This window comes from Ascaphus truei, chromosome 17, assembly GCF_040206685.1.
Source record: "Ascaphus truei isolate aAscTru1 chromosome 17, aAscTru1.hap1, whole genome shotgun sequence".
Taxonomy (NCBI): Eukaryota; Metazoa; Chordata; class Amphibia; order Anura; family Ascaphidae; genus Ascaphus; species Ascaphus truei.
Window position 1 is genome coordinate 27,087,400 of NC_134499.1, and position 24,509 is coordinate 27,111,908.

General features: G+C 45.7%; 1 protein-coding gene across 1 annotated transcript in view; it reads left to right on the plus strand.

The window, feature by feature from the left end:
• IL17RE (interleukin 17 receptor E) overlaps positions 1-24,509 on the plus strand; it is a 58,355-nt gene that overhangs the window by 30,169 nt on the left and 3,677 nt on the right. Inside the window, exons 4-16 of the mRNA XM_075574401.1 lie at positions 10,069-10,175; positions 10,876-10,999; positions 12,394-12,533; positions 13,282-13,344; positions 14,490-14,556; positions 15,101-15,270; positions 15,665-15,712; positions 16,082-16,127; positions 16,856-17,010; positions 17,713-17,781; positions 18,357-18,408; positions 19,893-20,000; positions 21,406-24,509. The exon at positions 21,406-24,509 is cut by the window's right edge and continues 3,677 nt beyond it. Of these exons, the coding sequence (XP_075430516.1) occupies positions 10,069-10,175; positions 10,876-10,999; positions 12,394-12,533; positions 13,282-13,344; positions 14,490-14,556; positions 15,101-15,270; positions 15,665-15,712; positions 16,082-16,127; positions 16,856-17,010; positions 17,713-17,781; positions 18,357-18,408; positions 19,893-20,000; positions 21,406-22,040 (1,784 nt within the window). The 3' untranslated portion in view covers positions 22,041-24,509. The remainder of the gene's footprint in view (positions 1-10,068; positions 10,176-10,875; positions 11,000-12,393; positions 12,534-13,281; positions 13,345-14,489; positions 14,557-15,100; positions 15,271-15,664; positions 15,713-16,081; positions 16,128-16,855; positions 17,011-17,712; positions 17,782-18,356; positions 18,409-19,892; positions 20,001-21,405) is intronic.

The following is a 24,509-nucleotide window of genomic DNA, read 5'->3' on the forward strand; positions in this document are numbered from 1 at the left end:
TCAACAGGTCGATTTTGTTCTCCCCCCAATATGCACACAGTAAGAAGTGCTTGTATCTACTTGCAGTGGTGCATGTATGGTGCACAAAAGTTTAATAATACACATCAGTTGCAGTCTCAGTCAGTGAGAAGATCAGTGAGACTGACCAGTCAGTGAGAAGATCAGTGAGACTGACCAGTCAGTGAGAAGATCAGTGAGACTGACCAGTCAGTGAGAAGATCAGTGAGACTGACCAGTCAGTGAGAAGATCAGAGAGCGTTGACCTGTTTGGATACCCTGAGTTTCCCACCACCTATATCTGTGTTAGAAGGTTTGAGAAGTTGCCCAGTGTGAGTACGAGTCACATACAATAGGACATGTTTTCTGTCACTTTTATGCACATACAGTGTGCTTTATATCCAGTTAGCAATAACTCCCGGGACCATGCAGGCTCTGGGAGTCTTTGTAATATACAGTGCTCTATACACACAAAAGGGTGGACACTCTACACATTCTGCCAATTCACAGTGCTCGAGGCTTATTTCAGATGCCAAGGAGTCTTCTATACCCAAAAGACAACTACACATTCTTCAAGCGCTCACTATTAACGCAAACCAGTGCTAGCTGGCTGGCCATGCACAGATTTAAGATGCCTGGTTTGTGGACTGTGACCCTGGGGATGACTTTGGGCTTTTACGTCACTCTCTAGTATAAAAATCTAGACTGGAATAACCCGCGCTGACAGGCAATTGCCGCGATATGCGGTCTGTAGGGAGCCGGGAGCCGGAGCGGGAGGGGGGCAGGAGCGGGAGGGGGGGCGTGGCCAATATGGGTGGGGGGGCACGGCCATGACGTGAGGGGGCGGGACATCACACAGCCCCACAGCACAGCGCTGCAGCCCCTCAGCCCCTCAGCCGCTCCACAGCAGCCCCTCAGCTCCACAGCAGCCCCTCAGCCCCTGAAATTGACCGCTCCCTGCGGTCTGTAGGGAGTGGGAGCTGGGGGCGTGGTTTGAGCGGGGGGGCATGGTTTGAGAGGGGGGCGTGGTTTGAGGGTAGGGCTCTTGTGTTGTCCCCCCCCAACCTGTCGGTCCCTCTCCCCCGTCGGTCCCTCTCCCCCCCGTCGGTCCCTCTCCCCCCCATCGGTCCCTCTCCCCCCGTCGGCCCCTATCCCCCCCCCTCCCGGAACCCCTCTCACCCACTAGCCGGGTACAGCTGAGAGTAGTGGAGGCCACTGGAAGGAGGAGGATTGCAGAAGGAATAGCACAGAGGATCCAACGCTTCAGCACAGAACTGCATCCCCTAGCCGGGTATAGCTGAGAGTGGTGGAGGCCACTGCAAGGTCACGGGGAACAGGAACTGCAGACAGGACAGAAACACAGGGGGCTTCAATGTAACCGCTTCAGCACGGCAGAGTCTGCCAGAGACTAGAAGCTATGGCAAGAATGCCAAGGCAGGCCAAACAGAGGTGCTGTGGCAAGCACAGTTACTTGACAAAGTCTATGTTCAGCCACTTCCTGGGGGGAGGGGCAGGAGTTAAATAGAACAGGCAGCCAATGAGGCAGAGCTGCATAGGAGGCAGCAAGAAGCAGGCTGCAGTCTAATTGCAGGAGCAGGTGATTCTTGAATGCAGGTTTTAGACACGGGTTTGTCTGGAAACACTATAGCTCTGTAAGGATCAGTTCCAGCCAAACCCAGGAGCGGATTCCTTACAGTTTCAAACGGCATCATTTTACATTTACACAAATTGGTGATATAAGCGCTCCAGTGCAAAATCTATTAACTTCATATGTCACATCTCATCGTATAAATAGAGTAACAGACAATGGGGCTAGTGAGGTATAATCAATACAGTTGATTGTAGTTTGCACAGTTAAAGTCCAAAGGGACAATATGTTCCCTGAAGGTCAAGAATGGTGTGTTGTAGCCCCCCAAATCAAGTCCTCAGTAGGATAGTCCCAGGACTGACATCATAAAGGCATTAAAAACATTGAGGAAGATCTGAACTCTGAACAACAACTTTACAACTGTGAGAACTTTACTTTCTAAAAGCTGTGATTATTTGTACTCTTCCTATCCTCCAATGACTGGGAAGTCTCTCCTGTATGTCACTATGCCCTCCTTATTGCATTTTTAGTTTACTTTTTCCTCCTTGGTGAATGTCCCTGTTCTCTCCAACTTCCCCACTCCCCACGGCACCATTATTTATACACCTTTCTCCCAACAACCCTCAATAAAACACACCCTCACAAATCCTCTATTCACACCCTCTATCTACTCCTTCCTGCTGCTGGGGATCTCCCCTAAGGCTAAGGCCCCGCTCCCTCAGTCAGCGCGCCCGCACTGCAGACAGGCGGCGCGCTGACAGGCAATTGACCGCGATATGCGGTCTGTAGGGAGCCAGGAGCCGGAGCGGGAGGGGGGCAGGAGCGGGAGGGGGGCGTGGCCAATACGGGTGGGGGGCACGGCCATGACGTGAGGGGGCGGGACATCACACAGCCCCACAGCACAGCGCTGCAGCCCCTCAGCCCCTCAGCCGCTCCACAGCAGCCCCTCAGCCCCTGAAATTGACCGCTCCCTGCGGTCTGTAGGGAGCGGGAGCTGGGGGCGTGGTTTGAGCGGGGGGGCATGGTTTGAGAGGGGGGCGTGGTTTGAGGGTAGGGCTCTTGTGTTGTCCCCCCCCAACCTGTCGGTCCCTCTCCCCCGTCGGTCCCTCTCCCCCCCGTCGGTCCCTCTCCCCCCCATCGGTCCCTCTCCCCCCGTCGGCCCCTATCCCCCCCCCTCCCAGAACCCCTCTCCTCTCCCCCCCTCCCGGAGCAGGAGCAGCCTGCGAAACGGGCACCAGAGGAGGGGGGGCGGCGCTATGCACGGCTGCACAGACAGGGTAGCCACCTCCCTCCCTGTAGCCACCTCCCTTCCCTCCTCATTGGCTGACTGCTGCACCACGTGACACGTCAGCGCTTCTGATCACAAGAAGCTTGCAGCATCGGCCGGGCTGACGCCTCACAGCACGTAGTCAGCCATGTCTGAAGGAGCCAGCGGGGACCTTCAGACTGGAGGAAAGGAGCTGGTGGCCCGCTGCCGCGTGGCCGCACACACCGCCGGATGCAGCGGGACCAAAGCCTAAGCCTGAAGCCAGACATACACACCTGATCTCACCCACGCCTCCCTGCCATATCGTCCCCTGTAAATGGTGTTAAACTTTTCATTTAACACTGACTAACCTTAAAACTTGCCCCACAAATCAAGCATCCCAATAGCCTGCACTCATGGCTAATGTCCCACAGTCACTTATACCACCCATTGTGGCCAAGCACACCCATCTACAGCACTTATTCCCTCACCTGCTGTCTCTGTAAGTTTCCCCTCAAACCTCTTAGACTGTAAACTCTTCGGGGCAGGGATTTCCTTTCCCATCGTCTGATTTTTGCTACACTTATTGTATAATTATAATTCCCTGTACTGTATTCTTTGTGAAGCGATATATATATATATCTGTCCTGTTTTTAGAACACAAATAATATTCAAGCCTTCCTGAAACTAGGTCCAAAAGAGGTCTGTCCCATTGTTTAAATGGTTTAAAATGCCCTGAAATATTATTGATGTTTGATTTTCTCAAGAGAAGTCTACAACTGCTTGGGTTAGGCTGCGCTTATAGTGCCGGTGACAGCGACGCGATGGTGACGTCACGCTGCGGTCGCTGGAAAAATCAAATTGACTTCCAGCGATCGCGACCAAGCCGGTGCGCCACTTCTACTATAACCGCACGCAACTGCGGCAATACATTTGTTTTGCCGCGACGTCACGTCACCGGCACTATAAGCGCAGCCTTAGTCCTATAAGACAATACAGACCATCTATATACAGTATATGTAGCAAGTGTAATCCCGTGCTGGTTTCTGTAATGGTTATGCTCACCACAAACCTGGACCGGACCGTGGGGCTGAGGTGGGGATAGGTATACACCGACCTTAGACCACGAAGCCGGATCCGGGTTGCGAATTCCGTGGCCAAACGTAGCCGGGTCAGGACTGGAGAAGGTAGAGTAATCGGTAGACAAGCCAGGGTCAGGGCAGGAGGCACAGGAACAAAGGTCGCGGTCATGAGCTGAAGTCATCAGGAAACAAGGTAGAAGTCGCTTCAGCGTAGAGAGCCGGACACTGGAACTATGCCGCTTTAGCGTAGAGGGCAGGTACCGGAACTGCACAGCTTCAGCGCAGAGAGCAGGGAACAGGAACGGGGGATCTAGTGCGTCAGCACAGAACAGCACCCCCTAGCCGGGTACAGCCGAGAGCGGTGGAGTGGAAGGTCACTGGGAAAAGGAATGGCAGACAGGACAAGAAACAGAGGGCTTCAGTGTAACCGCTTCCGCACGGCGGAGCCTGCCAGTAGTACAGAGGATCCAGCGCTTCAGCACAGAACAGCACCCCCTAGCCGGGTACAGCTGAGAGTGGTGGAGGCCACTGGAAGGTCATGGGGAACAGGAACTGCAGACAGGACAGAAACACAGAGGGCTTCAGTGTAACCGCTTCAGCACGGCAGAGTCTGCCAGAGACTAGGAGCTATGGCAAGAAGGCCAAGGCAGGTCAAACAGTGGTGCTGTGGCAAGCACAGTTACTTGACAAAGTCTATGTTCAGCCACTTCCTGGGGGGAAGGGCAGGAGTTAAATAGAACAGGCAGCCAATGAGGCAGAGCTGCATAGGAGGCAGCAAGAAGCAGGCTGCAGTCTAATTGCAGGAGCAGGTGATTCTTGAATGCAGGTTTTAGACACGGGTTTGTCTGGAAACACTATAGCTCTGTAAGGATCAGTTCCAGCCAAACCCAGGAGCGGATTCCTTACAGTTTCAAACGGCATCATTTTACATTTACACAAATTGGTGATATAAGCGCTCCAGTGCAAAATCTATTAACTTCATATGTCACATCTCATCGTATAAATAGAGTAACAGACAATGGGGCTAGTGAGGTATAATCAATACAGTTGATTGTAGTTTGCACAGTTAAAGTCCAAAGGGACAATATGTTCCCTGAAGGTCAAGAATGGTTGGTTGTAGCCCCCCAAATCAAGTCCTCATTAGGATATTCCCAGGACTGACATCATAAAGGCATTAAAAACATTCAGTAATTGTAGATGTACTCACATGTTGTACCCCATGTCTGTGTCACTTGATGGGCGTGCAGCCAATTGTAGTCGCAAAGGTCACAAAAATAAAATGAATGGCGCACAGCCAAGAAGAGTGGGTCCCAAGCTAAGTAGATCGAAAATAGTTCTTTATTAATCCAAAAATAAAAAAACCGAGGTACACACTCTCCTACGCATTTCGTGCAAAAGCACTTTTGCACGAAATGCGTAGGAGAGTGTGTACTTCCTTTTATTTATTTATGGATTAATAAAGAACTATTTTTGATCTACTTTGCTTGGGACCCACTCTTCTTAGCTGTGCGCCATTCATTCTATTTTTGTGATCATTTTACATTTAACCTTATCTGCTTTTATCATGATATTTAATGGCAAAACGTTCTGTTTTGGAAGAAGTTTGTGAAAGTTCGAATAGCTGTGTCGGTCCTGTAGATGGGAAGATTCCTTGGGGTAGAGCCACAGCGCTCCATTAAATCTGGGCTACGAACTTGTTGTTACCTAAATAAGTAACGTCCATTAGTTTACGTGAATTTAACAGATACCCACAAAGCTAAATATATGCAAAAACAATGGCCGTTAGCGATCTCATTAGCATAGGCTTAACGCCATGTGAATTTAGTGCTACCATGCGTTAGCTGGAAATAATATGGCATTAAGCCTCGCTTACCCAAAGGTGGCGTAACTCCCATCTAAACCCTTAGTAGGTGCTTAATTAAAGTTAAAAGAAGAGAAAAGAGAGGAAGAGAACCCTGTACCAATATGATAGTTAAATGGTACCCAATTGGGGTCTTGCACTTATGTAGACCCTATAACAGACCTATTCCAGGGTCTGGATGTGAGTAACACCACCTTTATCTCTGACCTAACTAACGTAACATTAAATCCCTGCGTTACCCATAACGGAGCGTTGTGGATCTTCGCTGTTAGCATATCATTACATATCATTAGCACTAATGTTCGTTATAGTAACGCAAGAGCTCATTACGGCTGAAAACGGCACTAAACGCATCGTTAGTGAGCTTTAACATCCCCGTTAGCACTTAATGAGATGTTAACTTCAGAGCTCTGTGGATCTACCCCCTAAATGCCTGTGATACCCTTTTAGGTACGATAGAATTCACACTAGGTTAAATGAAGATGTGCAGAGCTTTAAAACCCCACAGATCTCTCAGATTCTTCTGAGAACACTGGAAGAAGTGGCCTGAAATTTCAAAAGGCTTTACACTATAATTTCACCTATCAAGAAACTCTTGTGTTGGTCCCTAAAAATTACACCCTGTCCCACAACCAATTCTGATCATATACGGCAAATTAAATTCTACCAACATTTTGGTTCTATATCGAAGACGTTTTAAAGGGGCGTTGGCAGTGGGTCAACAGTGAAGTGGACAGATGGTAATTGTTGGGTTAAACTAGACTCTCTCCAACCTATAAGGTGAAATTAAGTCTGACGTTTCACGGTGTGATATTGGGAGGTGTTCAACATTCTAAATATGGAACATATGATATGAATAATCATTCCTAAAACTTATCAGCCAGCACAGCTCCGATACGTGGCAGTTATGTCTGTGCTGCCAAAGGGACTTGCATGGTATTGCTAGTTGTTTTATACATTATAGTGGGAGACTCGTAAACTGGGGTAGAGCCGTCATGGAATCTTCCCCCATATTACAAGGGAACTTCCTGTGCTAGATCAGGTTTTACATTCTCCTACCCTAATCTAAAAGAAAAACAAACAAACTGATTGGACCTCTTTGGGTTATATTGAGCCAGGTGTCAACACTACTAGCTATAAACCTATGTATATATTCACACACACAGGTAATAAACCTCTGACTGCTATTATTGCTATACTGTATTGTAGCAGCTCTTGTCTGCAAAAGAGGACTGAAAATGCAGATACATGCAGATACATGAGAATGCCTGCTGCAATCCAACGTAATCCTTAGAAATACAAAACAAGCAAAAGAAAACATTTTGTAATCTGCCTTAAGACTCTTATTCCGGTGCTGGAAGACACCTAACATTCAAGGCAGTGGGCGTTATGGCGTCTTCCAATGCCGAAAAGTGTCTTGGAGCAGAAGACTGCGCAGTAAATTTGGGTCACTGTGGGTCATGTCAGTGGGTTACGAGTTTGGCACACAACACCGCAAAGATGCCAGAGGCTTGTAAACAGCAAGTATTGTGTAATAGTTCTGATATGCCACTTAGCTGATTGCTTAGGTTTCATGGAGCAAAGCTGTGTTTGTGTCATTGTTTCGCTGTCAACATAAATCTTTTGAGCAGCAGGAGACGAGACAATGAAGAGTTTAATATTTCAGGAGTAATTGCAATGAGGATTGCCCGGGGGTAAAAAGGGACACTTTTTTTTTACAGCGCAGGTCTGTTTTGGGGAAATGATCAGTAACATATTGGTCATGTGATTGTTGTAATGACCAAAGTCTCTTGGTCCCCATCAAATTTATCCAAGAGAAAAAATGTTCGACCTTGGCATTTTTTTCTTTGATACATGTTTTGGTTTAAAGGGGCAATCCAAGTGGACCGTTTTTTATTTATTTTATTTTTAACATAGGATTGATGCAGGGGTTCTCTGGAGCTGAACCCCATTAAATTCCGGCTCTGGGGACCCCCTGCTTCCAGAGATACTTATTTGTAAGGGGATGCTGATATCTCCTGCACGTTTTAAAGCTCCCCCGTCAACTGGGCCAATAGGAAACCACACTGGATGACGTCACGGCTTCCTATTGGCCCGCAGGGAGCGGGAGCTTTGGACAGTAGCAATTACGCGATCTCTGCTAGCGAGCCGGAGCAGCTACCGACACCCCCTACGGAGGTAATTATCTCCGGAAGCAGGGGGTCCCTGGAGCTGAAATTCAGGGGGGTTCTGCTCTGGAGACCCCCCTGCTTCAAACCTACGTTAACAAAGAAAAAAAATCCGCACCAAAATTGCCTGCTTTAAAAAAAAAAGTAACAAAAATGGTAAAAACATAAAGTTAACCGATAACTTTAATTTCAGTCTCACTAGTCAGTCTTGCCGATTTTCTTTAGCACCAGCGTCTTTTCTTTGGTCAAGGACACCCAAATGTAATTGGTTTTGGTTCTTGTTAGGTGACATCTCCTGTTGTGACAGGAATTAAAATCTAAATGAGAAGGTGCAGTAAATACAGATGACCAATCTCAATACATTTTAATTGTTATAAATCTGGCGTTTGAGGCATAGGACACTTATTGTGAGATGGTCAAACCAGTTCAAATCCGTTTCCCGGAATTTTCCGAATTTGCCATTCAAAATCCGTGTAATATCCGCCGCCGGATTTGCTACGGTTTCAATCCACATGGATTAGTCCAAAAACCGCCATTGGATACAATCCGCTGGTGGATTTTAACAATCCATAGGCGGATTTCGCAATTAGCGATGGATTGTCGGTGTTGGAAAATACATCTGCAAAGGCGAATCGCTACTTTTGAGACTGATCCGACTGAATTCCGCGGACCAAAGGAGCCGGCCGATCCGCAGCGGATCCCAAATCCGCCAACGTTTTTTGCTCATCTCCGGGGTTATGTGCACGTAGGATAACGCAAAATGATCCCAAAATGAAGCTATCTTCCCCCAAAGTTATATCATTTTAGTATAAAATACAAGCAACTGACACCTGTGCACAAGGGGGTCCTCTGGGCCTGAGCTGCACTATTTGTAGCTCCGGGGGGGGGACCCCTTGTCTCTTGAGCAGATTTGGGCAACTCCAATCCTCAATGACCACAAACAGGACATCTCTGCTCTAGCTCAAAGACTGAGCCACTGATTGAGCTTCCAGTTCTAAAGCAGGGGTATCCTGAAAGCCTGACCTGTTGCTGGCCCTTGAGGACTGGAGTTCCCCACCCCTGCTCTTGAGATACTTGCTGATTTAGTTACCGATATTCTACTCTTACCATGAATTCAGTATGGGTGCCAGATCTTGTGGCTCCCAAGGACCAATTGGAAGCCACAATGTCATTGTTTGATGCTTCTTATTGGATGGCCATTTAAATGCCCAAAGGAAACACCAGTAACTGATCCATTAAGTATCTTGGGATCCAGAGGGTCCCAGAGTTAAGGTCAGGAGGAGAGGATCCACCAATTCAAGTGCTGTAAAAAATCATTGTCAATCTGACGGGACTGCTGCTTTACATGAGTTATATATTCCAATTACGATTGGAACAACTGACTGTGAGCAGGTTTACTGGCTCTGCACTTATTTAATCCAGGCTGTACTGCAAAACTGTATAATACGGTTCAGTTTAAATCAGTTTATAGAGATCCATGATAAAATGGATAAAAAGTAAACAGTGACACTCTGTGCTCATTTGCATGTGATTACCCAGAGTTCCTGGCTGCAGTGGAAGCACCGTTTGCTAAGGGATAATGGAGAAAGACAGTGTTACAGGGTTGCAGATCTGTCTGAGAAATGCAAATGCAGCACATGTGGTATTTTTATTTACTGTGCACAGTACGGTGGAGGGTTTTTGCCATTTATTTTTACCCACTATAACTTTTTTAATGTCTGGTTAAATTCCAATCAAAAAGAGACAGACTCTGTGTCCCCTGATGTTGAGATGGCAAAAGGTGCAACTGAAAAGGATATAGGGAAATATTTACTAAGCAGTGCTAGTAAGGCACCTTATTACAGCACCATCACTAGAACAGGACATAAAAAGGGGATTTATGGCTTAATGACGCGCAGCAAATACAGCCATAATCTGTAATACTTAACTAAAATAATCACATTGTGTAGGTGTCCCGGATACATTTTTGCTTTTTTTAATGTGATAATGTTTAAGGTCTTGTATTTGGGGGGGGGGGGGGGAGTAGGGGGGTAATATAAAATGAATGCTGTTTCTACCTTAAGCATTGTGATGTAACGAAATGCTTTGGCTTTAATTGCTGCTGTGTTCTGTCTCCCTTATTACAGCGTTCCCCAAACTCCGCGCTTTCGTTGTGTACGCTCTGGAGGAAAGTCATAACCAATTCCATGCATTTCGCTTCATAAACAAAGGAACAACAGAACCAGGAGAATCGGTGAGTGATCTGATCAACGTACAGTATCTGCAGTCTCATGGCACTGAACTGTGCACTCGTATAACCCTCATATAGCTCTCCATCCCTGCCAAGCCAGGCGCCAACCTACACATGAAGTGGGCTAAACAGGACACATGGCTTACAGCTCCTATAACCCAGGCTTTGCTGTAAAAGCTGTGTAATACTGCAGGCATAAGCGTATAGGGGTCCATGTTACAGATGGATATGAAGCAAAAAGCGACTGCTAATTTGCATGTCATTACCCAGAATCCCTGGCGGAGTGGAAGCATTGTGCTGAATGATAATGGGGAGGGATCTGTATGAGATGTGAATGTGCTCATAAGTGTTCATTATCACTGGTGTACCCTGTGCAGTCGTGGGGTTTTGTCACTTTTTTTACCCACCGTCCCTTGTTTGGGTTCACGATTTGTAGCTTCTGCAAACGTTACGACTAGAATACAGTGTCTAGCTGGGTTGCTCCTGCCTAATCCTGACCTCAAATGGAAGTCCAGACTTTAAAAAGTACTTCTCTTATAGTGCTAATGCTTTTCCCTCTTCTTGATTCAGTGCATAATAAACCCCTCGTGTTATCTATTATGTTTTTTTATGCACCGTATATATTTATATTCAGAGTAATGTCAGAGATTTGCCTTTTTTCTTATGGCGGCCCTAATAACCTCTTTGTATTTTATCTGTTCAGTGGAAAGTGACGTATGACTGCTTGCAAGTTCCCACTGGACAGAACATCAATTTCTCCCTCTTCACCGTCCCTTATTACAGCCTGAGAATTAGTAAGACGTACTTCATACAAGACAGAGATGCTAGTAAGTTTAATGCCTGCACTTCGTTAAATACATGTATATCATTATTTGTATAGCGCCATCCATGTACATAGCGTTTCACAGCAGTAATATACAGGACTTAATAATAATATAACACATTATGGGAAAAAGCGCTTGAGACAAAAAGTACATTAGGAAAAGGAGTCCCTGGCCTGAAGAGCTTACAATCTAAGTGGTAAGTAGGAAGAAAAATAGAGACCGTAGGAGGGCATTCTGTTAAGCGCGTCTACAAGGAGCCAAGGTCGATGTATGCCGTGTATAGTATCAGCCATAGAGCTACCCATATGCTTCGTTAAAGAGGTGAAGAAAGGTCCTAAAGGTGGATAAAGAGGGTGCTATTCGAATATTGAGGGGAAGGGCATTCCAGAGGTGTGGGGCAGGGAGTGAAAAAGGTTTAAGGCGGGAGAGGGCTTTAAATACAAAAGGGGGTAGAGAGAAGACATCCTTGAGTGGAACGCAAGAGTCGGGATGGTGCATAGTGAGAAATTAGGGCTGAGATGTAAGGAGGGGCAGAAGAGTGTAAAGCTTTAAAAGTGAGGAGGAGAATAGTTAAATTGTGTAGTGACACACAGCAAAGCCATACAAAGTCCTGTGCATTTTAGTGGCAAAGTACTAAAGATGTTTGAAACGTTTGAATGAAGTCGCGAATCATGCAAAATTTGTGAAAAAACCCGCGGCTGGGTCTGCGTTCTCCAAGTGATTTGCTAAGTGTTCAATAAATGGGCATTGCCATTCCGTTTGATGTGCTTATTTGCCCAATTCTTTATGAAGCCACTAGATTTGTTTGCAAAATTCTGTAAAATGGATAGATTGGCTTCATGCTGAGACTATAAATACGACACCCCCCGCATTTTACTCACTTTCTGGCGATTACTTTACTTACAAGCTTGCTAAATCTAAGAGTAATTTCACAACATTATTAGCCGTGTGAGGCTTGACGAATCAAATTTGCATTTCGCGTATTTCTACTTTGGCGATAAACTGGAGGCACCTAAGCAGCCAATCCTAGGGTAGAGAGGGTTGGGGTTCCTTACAATGCACCTGATCTCAGACGCGCTATTAGAGAGGGTTGGGGTTCCTTACAATGCATCTGATCCCAGACATGCTATTAGAGAAGGTTGGGGTTCCACAGAATTTCGCAATATAATTATAAAGTTCCTTAATGGTTTAACCACCTATGCTGCTGCAGGGATATCCTTAAAACCTGACCTGTCGCTGGCTCCTGAAGACTGCAGTTGGCCACCCCAGACATAGTGACTCGTCCCCTCGGGGCCCCTCAAAGGGTTAAGATTAAAACAAATCATGGCAAACGTGTGTGAGTGTGGGATTCTTATACTGCTGCTCCACCTGTTGTTTTTTTCCATGTCTCCAACTAGAGCCGGCATTTCAGTTTGAGCACTTTCCAGAGAAACGCAAAATCGAGGTGTCCATTCACCACGGCCCAAAAGTTAAAGCTCATCTGTGCTACCGGGGGTCTTTAGTGTGTGAGCCCCTGTCCGATGAGGCAACCCAAGCGGTAAGGATCCCATTCTTCCCCCCCCCCGACTACTTCATGACAACCTCCCCCACTGTGACTTCTAAACGTCCATCGTATCCTTTGGGTATTATCAGCCATGGCACCTACTTTATTTATTGCTGCTGTAAATACCTTTTGGTATTAGCGTTTCTGCCTCTTTTTATGGGCCCAGGTCTCACGGACACCGGACGTTTCACTATGATAGACCTTCATATATTCTCAATACAACTCCTTTAACCACTTCAGTGCTGGTGTGTCCCAATAACGTATCGCGGGAATGCGTTACTGGCCTTATAACACGGATGAAGGGACTTTAAACCAGCAGTCCGTGCTGATCGCAGTTTTTTTTTTGGGGGGGGGGGGCATATTTCATTTATATTTACACTCCTCTTGTCCTTACAGGGGATGTTTTTATTTTTTTTCAAAATCTAATACTTTGTCCAGGACATTTGAAATATTACATATCCAGGGGATTAAAATGGAGCTCTCCCCGCAGCCTAAGGTCACCTCGGACTGGTGAGATTAGGAAAATAATGATTTTTTATCACTATAAAGAAGTCTTTCATTTTTTTTTCCAAGAGCAGGAAATGCCCGGGGCGGATACTAGCATTGCATTAGCTAAGCGCATACAGACTCCTGGTGGGGATGGCTGCTTTAAGAATGATAGGAACTCAAAAGTCCATGTGATCTAAGCCACTTAAAGCGCGGCCAGTTACATATTAACGATGTTTGTCTTTCGTTCTTGCAGTTTAACGTTTCCCAGAAAGCCATCCTGCAGTATGAATACCTTGCCCCTTGCTTGTGCATTGAGGTGACTATTCTTTTTTTATTTGAATAAGCCCCATACACCTGTTGCTCTTTGCCAAAAATGTGAAAACCGTCTCCTAGGAACTCTCCCATCAGAAACATAGTGTGCATACGTAGCATTGCGCGGTTCCGAATGGGCCTTCATTATAATGTTATCTTTATCCACATTAAACAGCAGTCTAAGCTGTCATTTTATTTTTTTCCCTCTAATATGTGGATCAATACAATCCACACTGATAAGTAATTAGCTAAGTTGCCGATTGATCTGTTCTCCTGCGGTCGATCTGCGAAGATTTGGCTCGGGGGTTCACTAAATGACTAGTGACTGTAAATGGTTGCTATAGATACAAAAAAGGCTTGTTGCATTTGTAATACGTTCAAAACGTAATTCAGAGTTGTTTATAAAAAAATGCTACAAGTATTTTCTCACAGTACAGAACTGATTTATTAAAAAAAACACACACATGTAGGATATTGCTTGGTCTGCACCTTTAACTGCAGTTTGTATATGTCACACCTACACATCCTGAGAACAGCAATCAATAACCTTTGCACATAAGCAGCGGGCTAAGGGTTAATCTCTGCGTTTGCTTACTGCTGTGTTTTGTCAGCCCCACCCTCTGGAAAGCTAATGCCCTTGAGGACAAAGGGACTCTGAAATCACAGCTGCAGTCAATCTGAACCCCTTCAGTCTACATCTGCGTTGCCCCAAAGGCGCACAGCCGTTGGCGCAGGTGAAGGGCAGCCAAAGGGCGTGAGCCGTTTGTTGCTGTAATTCAATCTGAAACTCACCAGCCCTTTTATCCCCTGCACCCAATTTTCCAACTCTAACTGACCATGAAATACTGTATAACTCTGTCCATTTAATGTAACCATGTATTGTTATAACTCTGTGACCCGCACATACTTGAAAACGAGAGGTAACTCTCAATGTATTACTTCCTGGTAAAACATTTTATAAATAAATAAGCTGCCTTTCATAGGTCAAAAAATAGCCTTTGTTGCTTAACAACTCGGAACATCAGCAATGGTACAACGTCGTTACAATGTATCTGTGAAATAGAATTAACCTTAGCAAGGCAAGAAAACCCCCCACCATAAACCATTTCATTCCTGTCAGAGCTCTGTAACCTGTCCTTTTTTCCATAGGTTTACTACCTTTACCGGGACGCCAGACGGAATCAGATCTGCCCCTTTGACGCAAATCCAGATGCCTGTAAGTGACAAGTCTCCAACTCGTAAACACAGCGCTTTCTCTTCCACATTGTGAACCGGGGTCATTTATTGGTCGTGAATACTATATGCAATAAATCGGCACTCATCTAATATATGAACACGTCTCCGGGGAACAAAGGAATCCCCCCCGGCTAAACACACACAAATATGAATAGTGATACAATCTAACAATAACAAATATAGAAAGGGGACAGACAATAAAGTAATATAGAGAATGCTAAAGTATACAGAAGATGTATATGTGCAAAGGAGAGTCCCAATAGGTGGTGTTGACCAGTCCAAAATGGGGAGTTCAATGTTAGTGCAGGGGGGCTCAACTCCAGTCCTCAAGCCCCCAAACAGGTCAGGGTTTAAGGATAGCCCTGCTTCAGCACAGGTGGCTCAATCAGAGGCTTGAGCCACCTGTGCTGAAGCTGGGATAGCCTTAAAACCTGGCCTGTGGAGGTGTTGTGCACCCCTGATCTATAGGCAGCTGGTGTATATTTTGCATCCAACATTTTCAATGCTTTCGCATCCTCTTCCAGATAACTCCGGTTTCTGGCAGATCACAGACCGATCCTCTCACGCCAAAAATCAGATGTGGATGGAGCTGACCTCTCCGTGTCCGGTGGTGGCGACCTCAGCCTCTCTCTGTGAGAAACGCAAGGGCACGTGCCTAACAATACCCGAGGCCACCGTCCAGGAGGACGAATCGGTACGGAACAGTTCTGGTTGCACCGAGAATGTTCGGCTAATACCGAATGCTACAGAAAGGGTGTTATTTTCTGGAGCACACCACAAAGCCTGGTTATTATCCGTTCCTTAATGAATACAAGAGATACACATGGACTGGAAATGCTGTAGCCGGATTTAAACACTAAATAAACTTTATTGTGGAGTACACACTTCTTAATGGTTTAAATGAGACTACACATCCCAAAATCTTGGTTATTTTAATGTACTTTTTGTTAGACAATTCTGTGATTTCTTGAGGCTTTTTTGATAACTATTTACCCCCTAGAACTGAATAATTATAGTTGGTATAACCGTATGTTACATTACTCATTCACCATTGATGAAATGTCTTTCTTCATTAACTATCCATGTAGCATTATACAATTGACGACGTGGACAAGAACCCAAATCTCTGTTTTAAGGTAAGAAAAACACTATCTACTCACATAGCCATGTGGGTGACTTTACATGTGTGTACATGTGTGGTGTAAAGAAGGAAACTAGACCACTCAAAACAGAATAGTAGCATGAATCAACAGACCCCCAGACCAGCAAGTCAGAGTACCCCACTACAGGTCAATTTGGACTACTTTAGTTCTAATACCATCAAGCCCAATACCACAAAGGGTTAACAGTAGGGTTTGCATCTTCAAAGACAAGTGCATGCATTGGCAACCCACTACTTCTCCCTTATATATGTGTCCCTGTATTGGTGAAAGACCAGTGGTAGTTGTTGGGGTGTTGATGACGTGTATCTCTCACGCGACCTTGTTATGTTGGTTTCTTTGCAGTTCACCATCATGAACAGGAGCTATATAAAATGTCCTGAAATAAAAGGTATGATGCCAACAGATACCTACAGTATTTATATTAAGATCACAGTAACCCTCTCTTTTGACCGCTGTTGTGGTCCAAGGACTGCCTTCTCTGAGTGTGCCTGCCTTCTCTGAGGGTGCTTGCTTTCTCTGTGAGTGTAAGTGTGCCTCCCTTCTCTGTGAGTGTGCCTCCCTTCTCTGTGAGTGTGCCTCCCTTCTCTGTGAGTGTGCCTGCCTTCTCTGTGAGTGTGCCTGCCTTCTCTGTGAGTGTGCCTGCCTTCTCTGTGAGTGTGCCTGCCTTCTCTGTGAGTGTGCCTGTCTTCTTGGAGTGAGTGTGACTGCCTTCTCAGAGTGAGTGTGACTGCCTTCTCAGAGTGAGTGTGACTGCCTTCTCTGAGTGTGCCTGCCTTTCTTTGTATTTTATCGCACTACTCATGAGTCAGGCATTAATTGTCCCCTGTTAGCGCTGCTTACACTGCCAAGGCTTTGTAATAATTCATTATTATTACATGATAAAAAAATGTCAAATATTCTGCTGCCAGGCAAGTAACATTTCCCCCTCTGGGCCTGTCCCAATGAGTGAGTGACAAAGCTTACAGCATATAGTGTTTGTACTTGTGGCCTCAGTGTATGGAATGGAAAACTGAATATCTAACCGTAATATGAAGAATGCCGCTTATCCCCCAATCCGTGCAAAGGTTTTGTTTCACATAATGTTAATGATGGGTGTTGTCTGTTATTTATTGACAGACCCCGACTGGAATGTGACTGTGAAAACACAATTCTTTCAAGTTCTTCTCAGCATCTTCTCACTTGTCCCCGGCTCCTTCAGTGCGACAACATGCAAAGTAAACCAGAGCACGGGACACTGTGACCCCCAGTCACCTGTTTTTAATATCACACGGGTAAGATGAGACAGGAGGAGCAAGGTGCAGCTTTGAAGCAGCAATCCCACATAGGTGGCCAGTTGAATTCCTTAGGGGCCCCTGAATGGGGAAGTGTTTGTCAATCAAGTGTTTTCTTTCCCCTTATCCCACCCCGTCCTTATCAGAGAGACAATAAAGATAAGGGGAAGTGGGGAGAGAGGACACTGGCTGTACAAGCGCTTGCTGATCACACAGTGACATCACAGAGTGACATCACACAGTGACATCACACAGTGACATCACACTAAAAGGCGCTGCCAGGGGAAATCAAACGCCTGCCAAGTCCAACTTTAAATAATAAATGAAACATACTTGTAGGTCTGTGAGATTTGGGTAAAATGTATCCATCGCCCAGCTGAGACTTTGCCATTTTTCAGCGACATTGTTTGGATAAATCTGCAAGACCTGCCAAAATTCGCCAAACAATACAAGTTGATAAGCATTGGCGCATTATATACTGACATTTTCTGCTAAATTCCTGGGGGAAATGGCGACTTTTTTCTAGTTTTTTTCCAGCAACGGAAGCTTTTGTGAAAATGTAACAATATTTCCTTGAAAATGTATCCAAGTACTTTTGGAAAACATTTGCCCATGTCTACTTAGTAGCACGTTGGCAAGACCTGTGTAAGGAAAAGATGATAACTGAGCCGTTCAGTTCACTGAGTTATCTTGTTCTTACAGTTAAATGACACCAGTCCACAGGGGATGGATGTAGCCCTGCCTCTCCCACGCATAGGCAGCTGTGTGCAGGTGAGGACTTCCTTTTTCCTGTTGTTCGTCTACCTGTTAATGTCTTGGCTGCTTCCATTTCACCTACATCAGGGGGAACAACAGAATGATATACATGCAACCCACAGCTCTGAGCTCTCACACTGCAAACTAAACCCATACAGGCAGCATATCAAGGTTTCGCAGTCCAAAAACACCCCACAATCTAAGCACCCCTCTGGCATTTTTGCAAGCCGTCACTACATAGATGCAATATTTTATATTGTTTCGTTATTTTAAAAAATATATCTATATATTTACATGACGAGCAATAAGATATTTTTTGCTTGTTTGCTACAAAAGTTCAGGAAAACAAAAACATATATAAATAAATATAGTGAAGTGAATATAAATAAAGTGAAAGTGATATACACTGGGTTTCTGTTTGTTTTTAGGTTTCATTCTTAAAAGTAAACTCCCTAAATGCTGAACTGAAGGGAAGCTTGTGCAGGGTCATTTTTAAATAAAGCCCAATACACCTTCCTGAGGCAGATAGCAATACATTCCCTTCCATGTCCCTGCCTCCAATAATACCTACGGTATGCTTGTCCCGACAGGTTTGGCGATCAGATGTCCGGTTTGCATATAAACATCTCTTCTGTCCAGACTGTAAGTGCTTTCTTTCTTTTCTTTCATGTAACGTATTAATAAAGCAGCTATACTACTTTTTCCCTTTTGTTCCTTATTTGTATATGTAAAGCATATCCTTACCTAAGCTGGCAATCGTTTGGTGATCCTGTTATAAATCTGTCAAAACACTGGTTGTGTGCCTAACATAATGGCCGCCTTTCAGTTTCAATCCATCCTTCAGTCAGTGTAACTCAGCCGCTACAATATATCTTTATATTACTAAGGTAACATGATCTATTGTAACAGTTTGCAGCTCAAACTGCTGGGAACATTGGCAACAAATGATCCCAAACAGGAAAGTGTTGCAAAGATCTTGCACTGCTGGGGAGGTGGTTATAACCTGCTATAGCAATCAAAGGATGCTTTAAAACTCAAAACTCATTAACGATGACATTGAGTTGAATTAAAAAATTTTTTTAAACAGTCACTATTATCTAATACTAGAGAACTGATTTTTAAAAAACATACAATTTCACATAAAAAAAGTATGTGGGCTAGGTAGCACTCCACAACCAAATCCGTATGGAAAGTAAATGATATGGTGCACGGGAACAAGGGGTAACCTCTAACCCCCAAGCACGTCACTAATATATACAGTTTACAATACAATAATAATAATCAATACAATTTCACATGTTTTGCTGCTTTAAACCATACCACAAACTGCTCTATTCTGAAACTTCCTACATAAGGGGTTTTCAGGGAGGTTCCTCAGAAATGTATCAGGGGTTTCATGAGAACAAATGGGTGATGATGAACAGGTCACTTTTTGCGACACCCTAATATTTCTCAATTTTTTTTTTATGTTTCAGGATATGTAGTCATTGATTTGGGGATTATAAATATGTTGGTTTATTTCAAAAATAATAATGTACTTAGACTGGAGATAGGCAGGCTGGGATTATGCTGCCTCACAATACACTTTGAAATGGTTCCTCAATTCATAAAAAGTTGCATGCCAATGTGTTAGATAAATACAGTAATTCAGGGTGTTAATCTGAAAGTAGCATGAAAATAAAAAACCGTTTGGTGAGGATTGCTACCCCCATTGCTACTGGAGGGAGTTATACCTCATTGGCAATTCAATTCAGGGTATATTAGTACGGGGGCGCGCTAACTTTCTGTGCTGCGCCCCCCCTGCCTGCCAGCCCCTATGCTTGCGCCCCCACCCCTTACCCAATATCCAGAGTCAAATGACGCCCGGGGTCAAGTGACATCATGTCACGTGACCCCTGCGGCATCATTTGACACGCGTTGCTATGGCACCACACACATGACATGACCCTGCAGCGTCATTTGATGCCGCGTTGCCAAGGAAAGGTAGGTGATGTCCGTGCCCCCCCAGAATAATCTTGCGCACCCCTGTAATTAGTATATGATATATATATATATATATATATATATATATATATATATATAAAACTAAAGACTTATTGACAGTTTTTCTTTATCGTTTCTCGCAGTTTCTCACAGACATCTGGGCCTTGTGTTACTTTCCTCATTCCTGGTAGTTTTCACACTGGTTATCCTCCTGGCTCTATGCTACCAAATGATTCTGAAAATATTCACAGGTGAGAACATGTACCCCCTTATTTTTATGCACCCTATTATAACCAAGATGGAGTAATGGGAGATACTGCCAAGTCTTAAGGCGCCTTACCGACCATTCATCAGAATGAGCCGTAATGCGCCTTATTGCTTAACCCACTTAGTAGATATGGCCCAACATCTCTTAACAGCTTGGATTCTAGATATATTTCAGGTAGATATTATTAAAGTAATATAATAATTCAGGGAGTCCTTATTGTAGGCTAAAAGAAACATATAGAGAGGGGGAAAGAAAAGGGCGTGTGTGGCGAGGACGCACGTTTTAAGTGAAACTTCTTTCTGTTGCGTCACTGAAATTGTAATTATACTCTCAAGTCTTTCATTCAATCAAAAACATCAAAACCAAAAAACTATTTCAGTGACAAAACACAAAGAAGTTTAATTTAGAATGCGCGTGCTCGACACACACACACACACACACACACACACACACACACACACACACACACACACACACACACACACACACACACACACACACACACACACACACACACACACACACACACACACTTTTTTTCAGTTGTTGGATGGGTCGCCAATGGGTTAATAGTTCAGCCTGACATGACTAACCCTGATTACTCTTTATGGTGTGTGTGTTGTGTGTTGTGTGATGTGTGTTGTGTGTTGTGTGTGTGTGTAATACGATACCGTTTGAAGACGAATATCAGAGGCAGCACTCCAGGTAGTTGGCCAAAAGAAATTTGTATTAACAAGACATCTTCTCCAACGTTTCGGTCCTCATGCGGTCAACCTTGAGAAAGGTCCCGCACGAGGACCGAAACGTTGGATAAGATGTCTTGTTAATACAAATTTCTTTTGACCACCTACCTGGTGTGCTGCCTCTGATATTCGTCTTCAAACGGTATCGTATCGCCTATTCTATACCATACAGGATTTGCACCCACATTGTTTCAACCAGACGGTGTGCCTATTGTTCTGCACCATCTACTATATATATATACATACATATAAATATATCACACACAAGTATAAGGGGTATGTCCCGAACACGCGCCATCACAATCAAACTTCACTGTATTTTATCAATCAAATTGTACTTTCATGTTTATGATATTTATGGCATATTTTGAGTGTCAAAACACGCAGAAGTTTCACTTATAACGCGTGTGCACACCCCCGGTTTTTTTTTATTTTTAAATGGCACTTTCTTCTTAATCATGGACTCCCTGTCCATGGATTGGAAAGTCTAGGACGTATATTGTATGCATATGTATGGCCACATGCGTCAGATCACTCATTTGCATTGTACCTCATGTACTAAGATTAGCCTTGTGCTGAGCTCCTGCTGTGCAAACTAGATGCCGCCGATACCTCTCCGTTGACACGTATCTTCTCTCCTCACAGCTCCCCTTTGGAGACATACGGTGCTCCTGGTGTACTCCCCAGATTCCGATGAGTACAAGGTTCTCATCTCGGCCTTCGCCGACTTCCTGCAAAGCATCCTGGGTTGCGAGGTCATTCTGGACCTCTGGGATACGAACACAGTCAGCCAGATTGGGATGTTGCCATGGTTTTACCAAAAGCGGGAGCTGGTCACACAGCGGAAAGGGAAGGTCATCATGGTGTGGACCAGGAGGAGCAGCGAAATGTACAAACAGTGGAGAACCAGTGACTTGAGCAGCTTTCCTTGGAGAGACCCACATAATCTCTTCAGTGCTGCGATGGCCGTGCTGCAGAGAGACCTGGAGGTGGAAGGAGAGAAGGATACCGTTGAGGACTACACCATGGTCTACTTTGAAGGGCTTTGTGAAAAGCAGGACATCCCCACCAACATGAGGAAGATTACAAGGTACCACCTGTTTAAGGACCTCTACAGACTGGTGAACAAACTACAGGGCACCACCTGCCTGTCCCCTCCTTGCCTTATAAAAACTGGTGCCAAGTACCTTATGAGAAAGCTGATAAACTCGGAGAAGAGCACGAGCCTGCAAGGCCATGTGGAGTTGTGCAGGCAGCAGCTGCGTGAAAAGTGGGGTTAGCAGAAGAACAACTCGGGAAGAAAGTGGGAACTTGCGTTCAGCTGAGTTGCTTTACCAAAGCATCAGAGCATTAAAATAGTTGAGAGAAAAACTAAGGAGCTGTTGAAACTGTATTATACATCATTGCAACATGTCTCGTTCCACGCTTTGTTTCCTATAGCGTTGGGATGTTCTCCTTAATCCTTATTCAAATACCAGTATTCTACTGGCGGCTGTTATCCCCCTACCCAAGCCATTCTGCTTTATAAACCCAGAGGCATAAATTGAAGAAGATTAATAGGGATCAGAGCACCAGAAGCCAATAGCCTACTTAGATTTGAAGTGAGACCAAAAGGAAGCTGGCTTTCGAAGGCACAGGAGAACAGAACTCCAGCAGGGAGCTGGCCCGTGTGTTGTAAGAGTTAAGGGGTAAATTCTTTATATGCGAAGTGGCCATCCGGGCAGTTTTTGACCAAAAATCCACATGTGGACTGTGGGGATTGTTTTACCAAAATCATCCCGAATTACTGCTCCTGTATATATGTGTGTATATATATGTATACAGTATATGTATATAATTTAACCCCTAAGGAGGGAGCTGAGCTCTGAATGTTTGTGGGTCCATAATTCTCATTTGTTTATTATTATTATCGTTCATTTGTAAAGCGCCAACATATTCCACAGCGCGGTACAATGGGGGTATAGAGTGTCATCAATGACATAATGACATACAAATAAGGACAACAAGCGCAAACAGGTACAGAAGGTAATAATGCCCTGCTCATGGAAGCTAACAATGTTGAAACAAAAGGTAAGGAGGCAGTTGATTGTGGGACAGCAGTGTGCCTCGGGACGGCAGTGTGCCTCGGGGACGGCAGTGTGCCTCGGGGACGGCAGTGTGCCTCGGGCACGGCAGTGTGCCTCGGGGACGGCAGTATGCCTCGGGCACGGCAGTGTGCCTCGGGGACGGGAGTGTGCCTCGGGGATGGCAGTGTGCCTCGGGGACGGGAGTGTGCCTCGGGGATGGCAGTGTGCCTCGGGGACGGGAGTGTGCCTCGGGGACGGGAGTGTGCCTCGGGGATGGCAGTGTGCCTCGGGACGGCAGTGTGCCTCGGGCACGGCAGTGTGCCTCGGGGATGGGAGTGTGCCTCGGGGACAGCAGTGTGCCTCGGGACGGCAGTGTGCCTCGGGGATGGGAGTGTGCCTCGGGGATGGCAGTGTGCCTCGGGGACGGCAGTGTGCCTCGGGCACGGCAGTGTGCCTCGGGGACGGCAGTGTGCCTCGGGGACGGGAGTGTGCCTCGGGGATGGCAGTGTGCCTCGGGCACGGCAGTGTGCCTCGGGGACGGCAGTGTGCTTCAGGGACGGCAGTGTGCCTCGGGGACGGCAGTGTGCCTCGGGGACGGCAGTGTGCCTCGGGGACGGCAGTGTGCCTCGGGGACGGCAGTGTGCCTCGGGGACGGCAGTGTGCTTCAGGGACGGCAGTGTGCCTCAGGGACGGGAATGTGGTCCAGCAACACAGTTGGTTCTATTAAATTTATGGTGAAAAGTGGAAAGATCAGCTAAAATTCTTGGTAATCTGGTGAAAATGTTGTTGGTTTTATTTGGTGTGAATTAGTGAGCAATGTGAAGTTTTGAAAAAAAAAAAAGTTGCACACATCCAAAAGGTAAAGAAAATTTGTCACAAAATGGCACAGCACATTTGAAGGCCCCCCCCCCACATCTGTAGCTGGCACCTCTCATAGTTGCTTAGAGAGATTAGCCATTCATCCCAGAGTAAGCAGACATGTTGTTAGTCTGAGTGAGAGGAAAGGACCGGTCTCTGATTGTATTGCCTCATTAGAAACACCAGTTAATCACTGTCAGACTGGTATAGAGTTTCCTGACAACGGAGATGGAAAAAAGCAGGAGAATTCTGGAGAGAGAGTATTTTCTTCTGAATCTGGCCAGGCCACAAACTCTGGCGGGGGAAGAACTAAATGTGAGGGAAGAGTCAGAGACATATCCCCAGCAAAACACTGCCGCCAGGGATTCTGGGAAATTACATGCAAATGAGCACACATTGTCACCATTTCCCAGAATCTCTGGCTGCAGTTGAGCACCGTATACTTAGGCTAAGGCCCCGCTCCCTCAGTCAGCGCGCCCGCACTGCAGACAGGCGGCGCGCTGACAGGCAATTGACCGCTACCTGCGGTCTGTAGGGAGCTGGAGCGGGGGGGCGTGGCCAAAACGGGTCGGGGGGCGCGGCAATGATGTGGGGGGGCAGGGCCATCACACTGTGTGTGAAGGGGTTCCCTCCCCCGCCTCCCCGCTCCCCGAAGCCTCCCTGAGGAGAGAGTCTGTGTGTTACCAGCTGCCTTCCCCTCTCCGCACATAGCATGATGTGCAAGGGGAGGGTGAGGAGTGGAAAAATGGGGGGTGGGGGGGTTGTGTGGTGTCCTTTACAAACTCCTTCACAAATTGTAGCAAAGTCTAACATAACCGTTTTAAA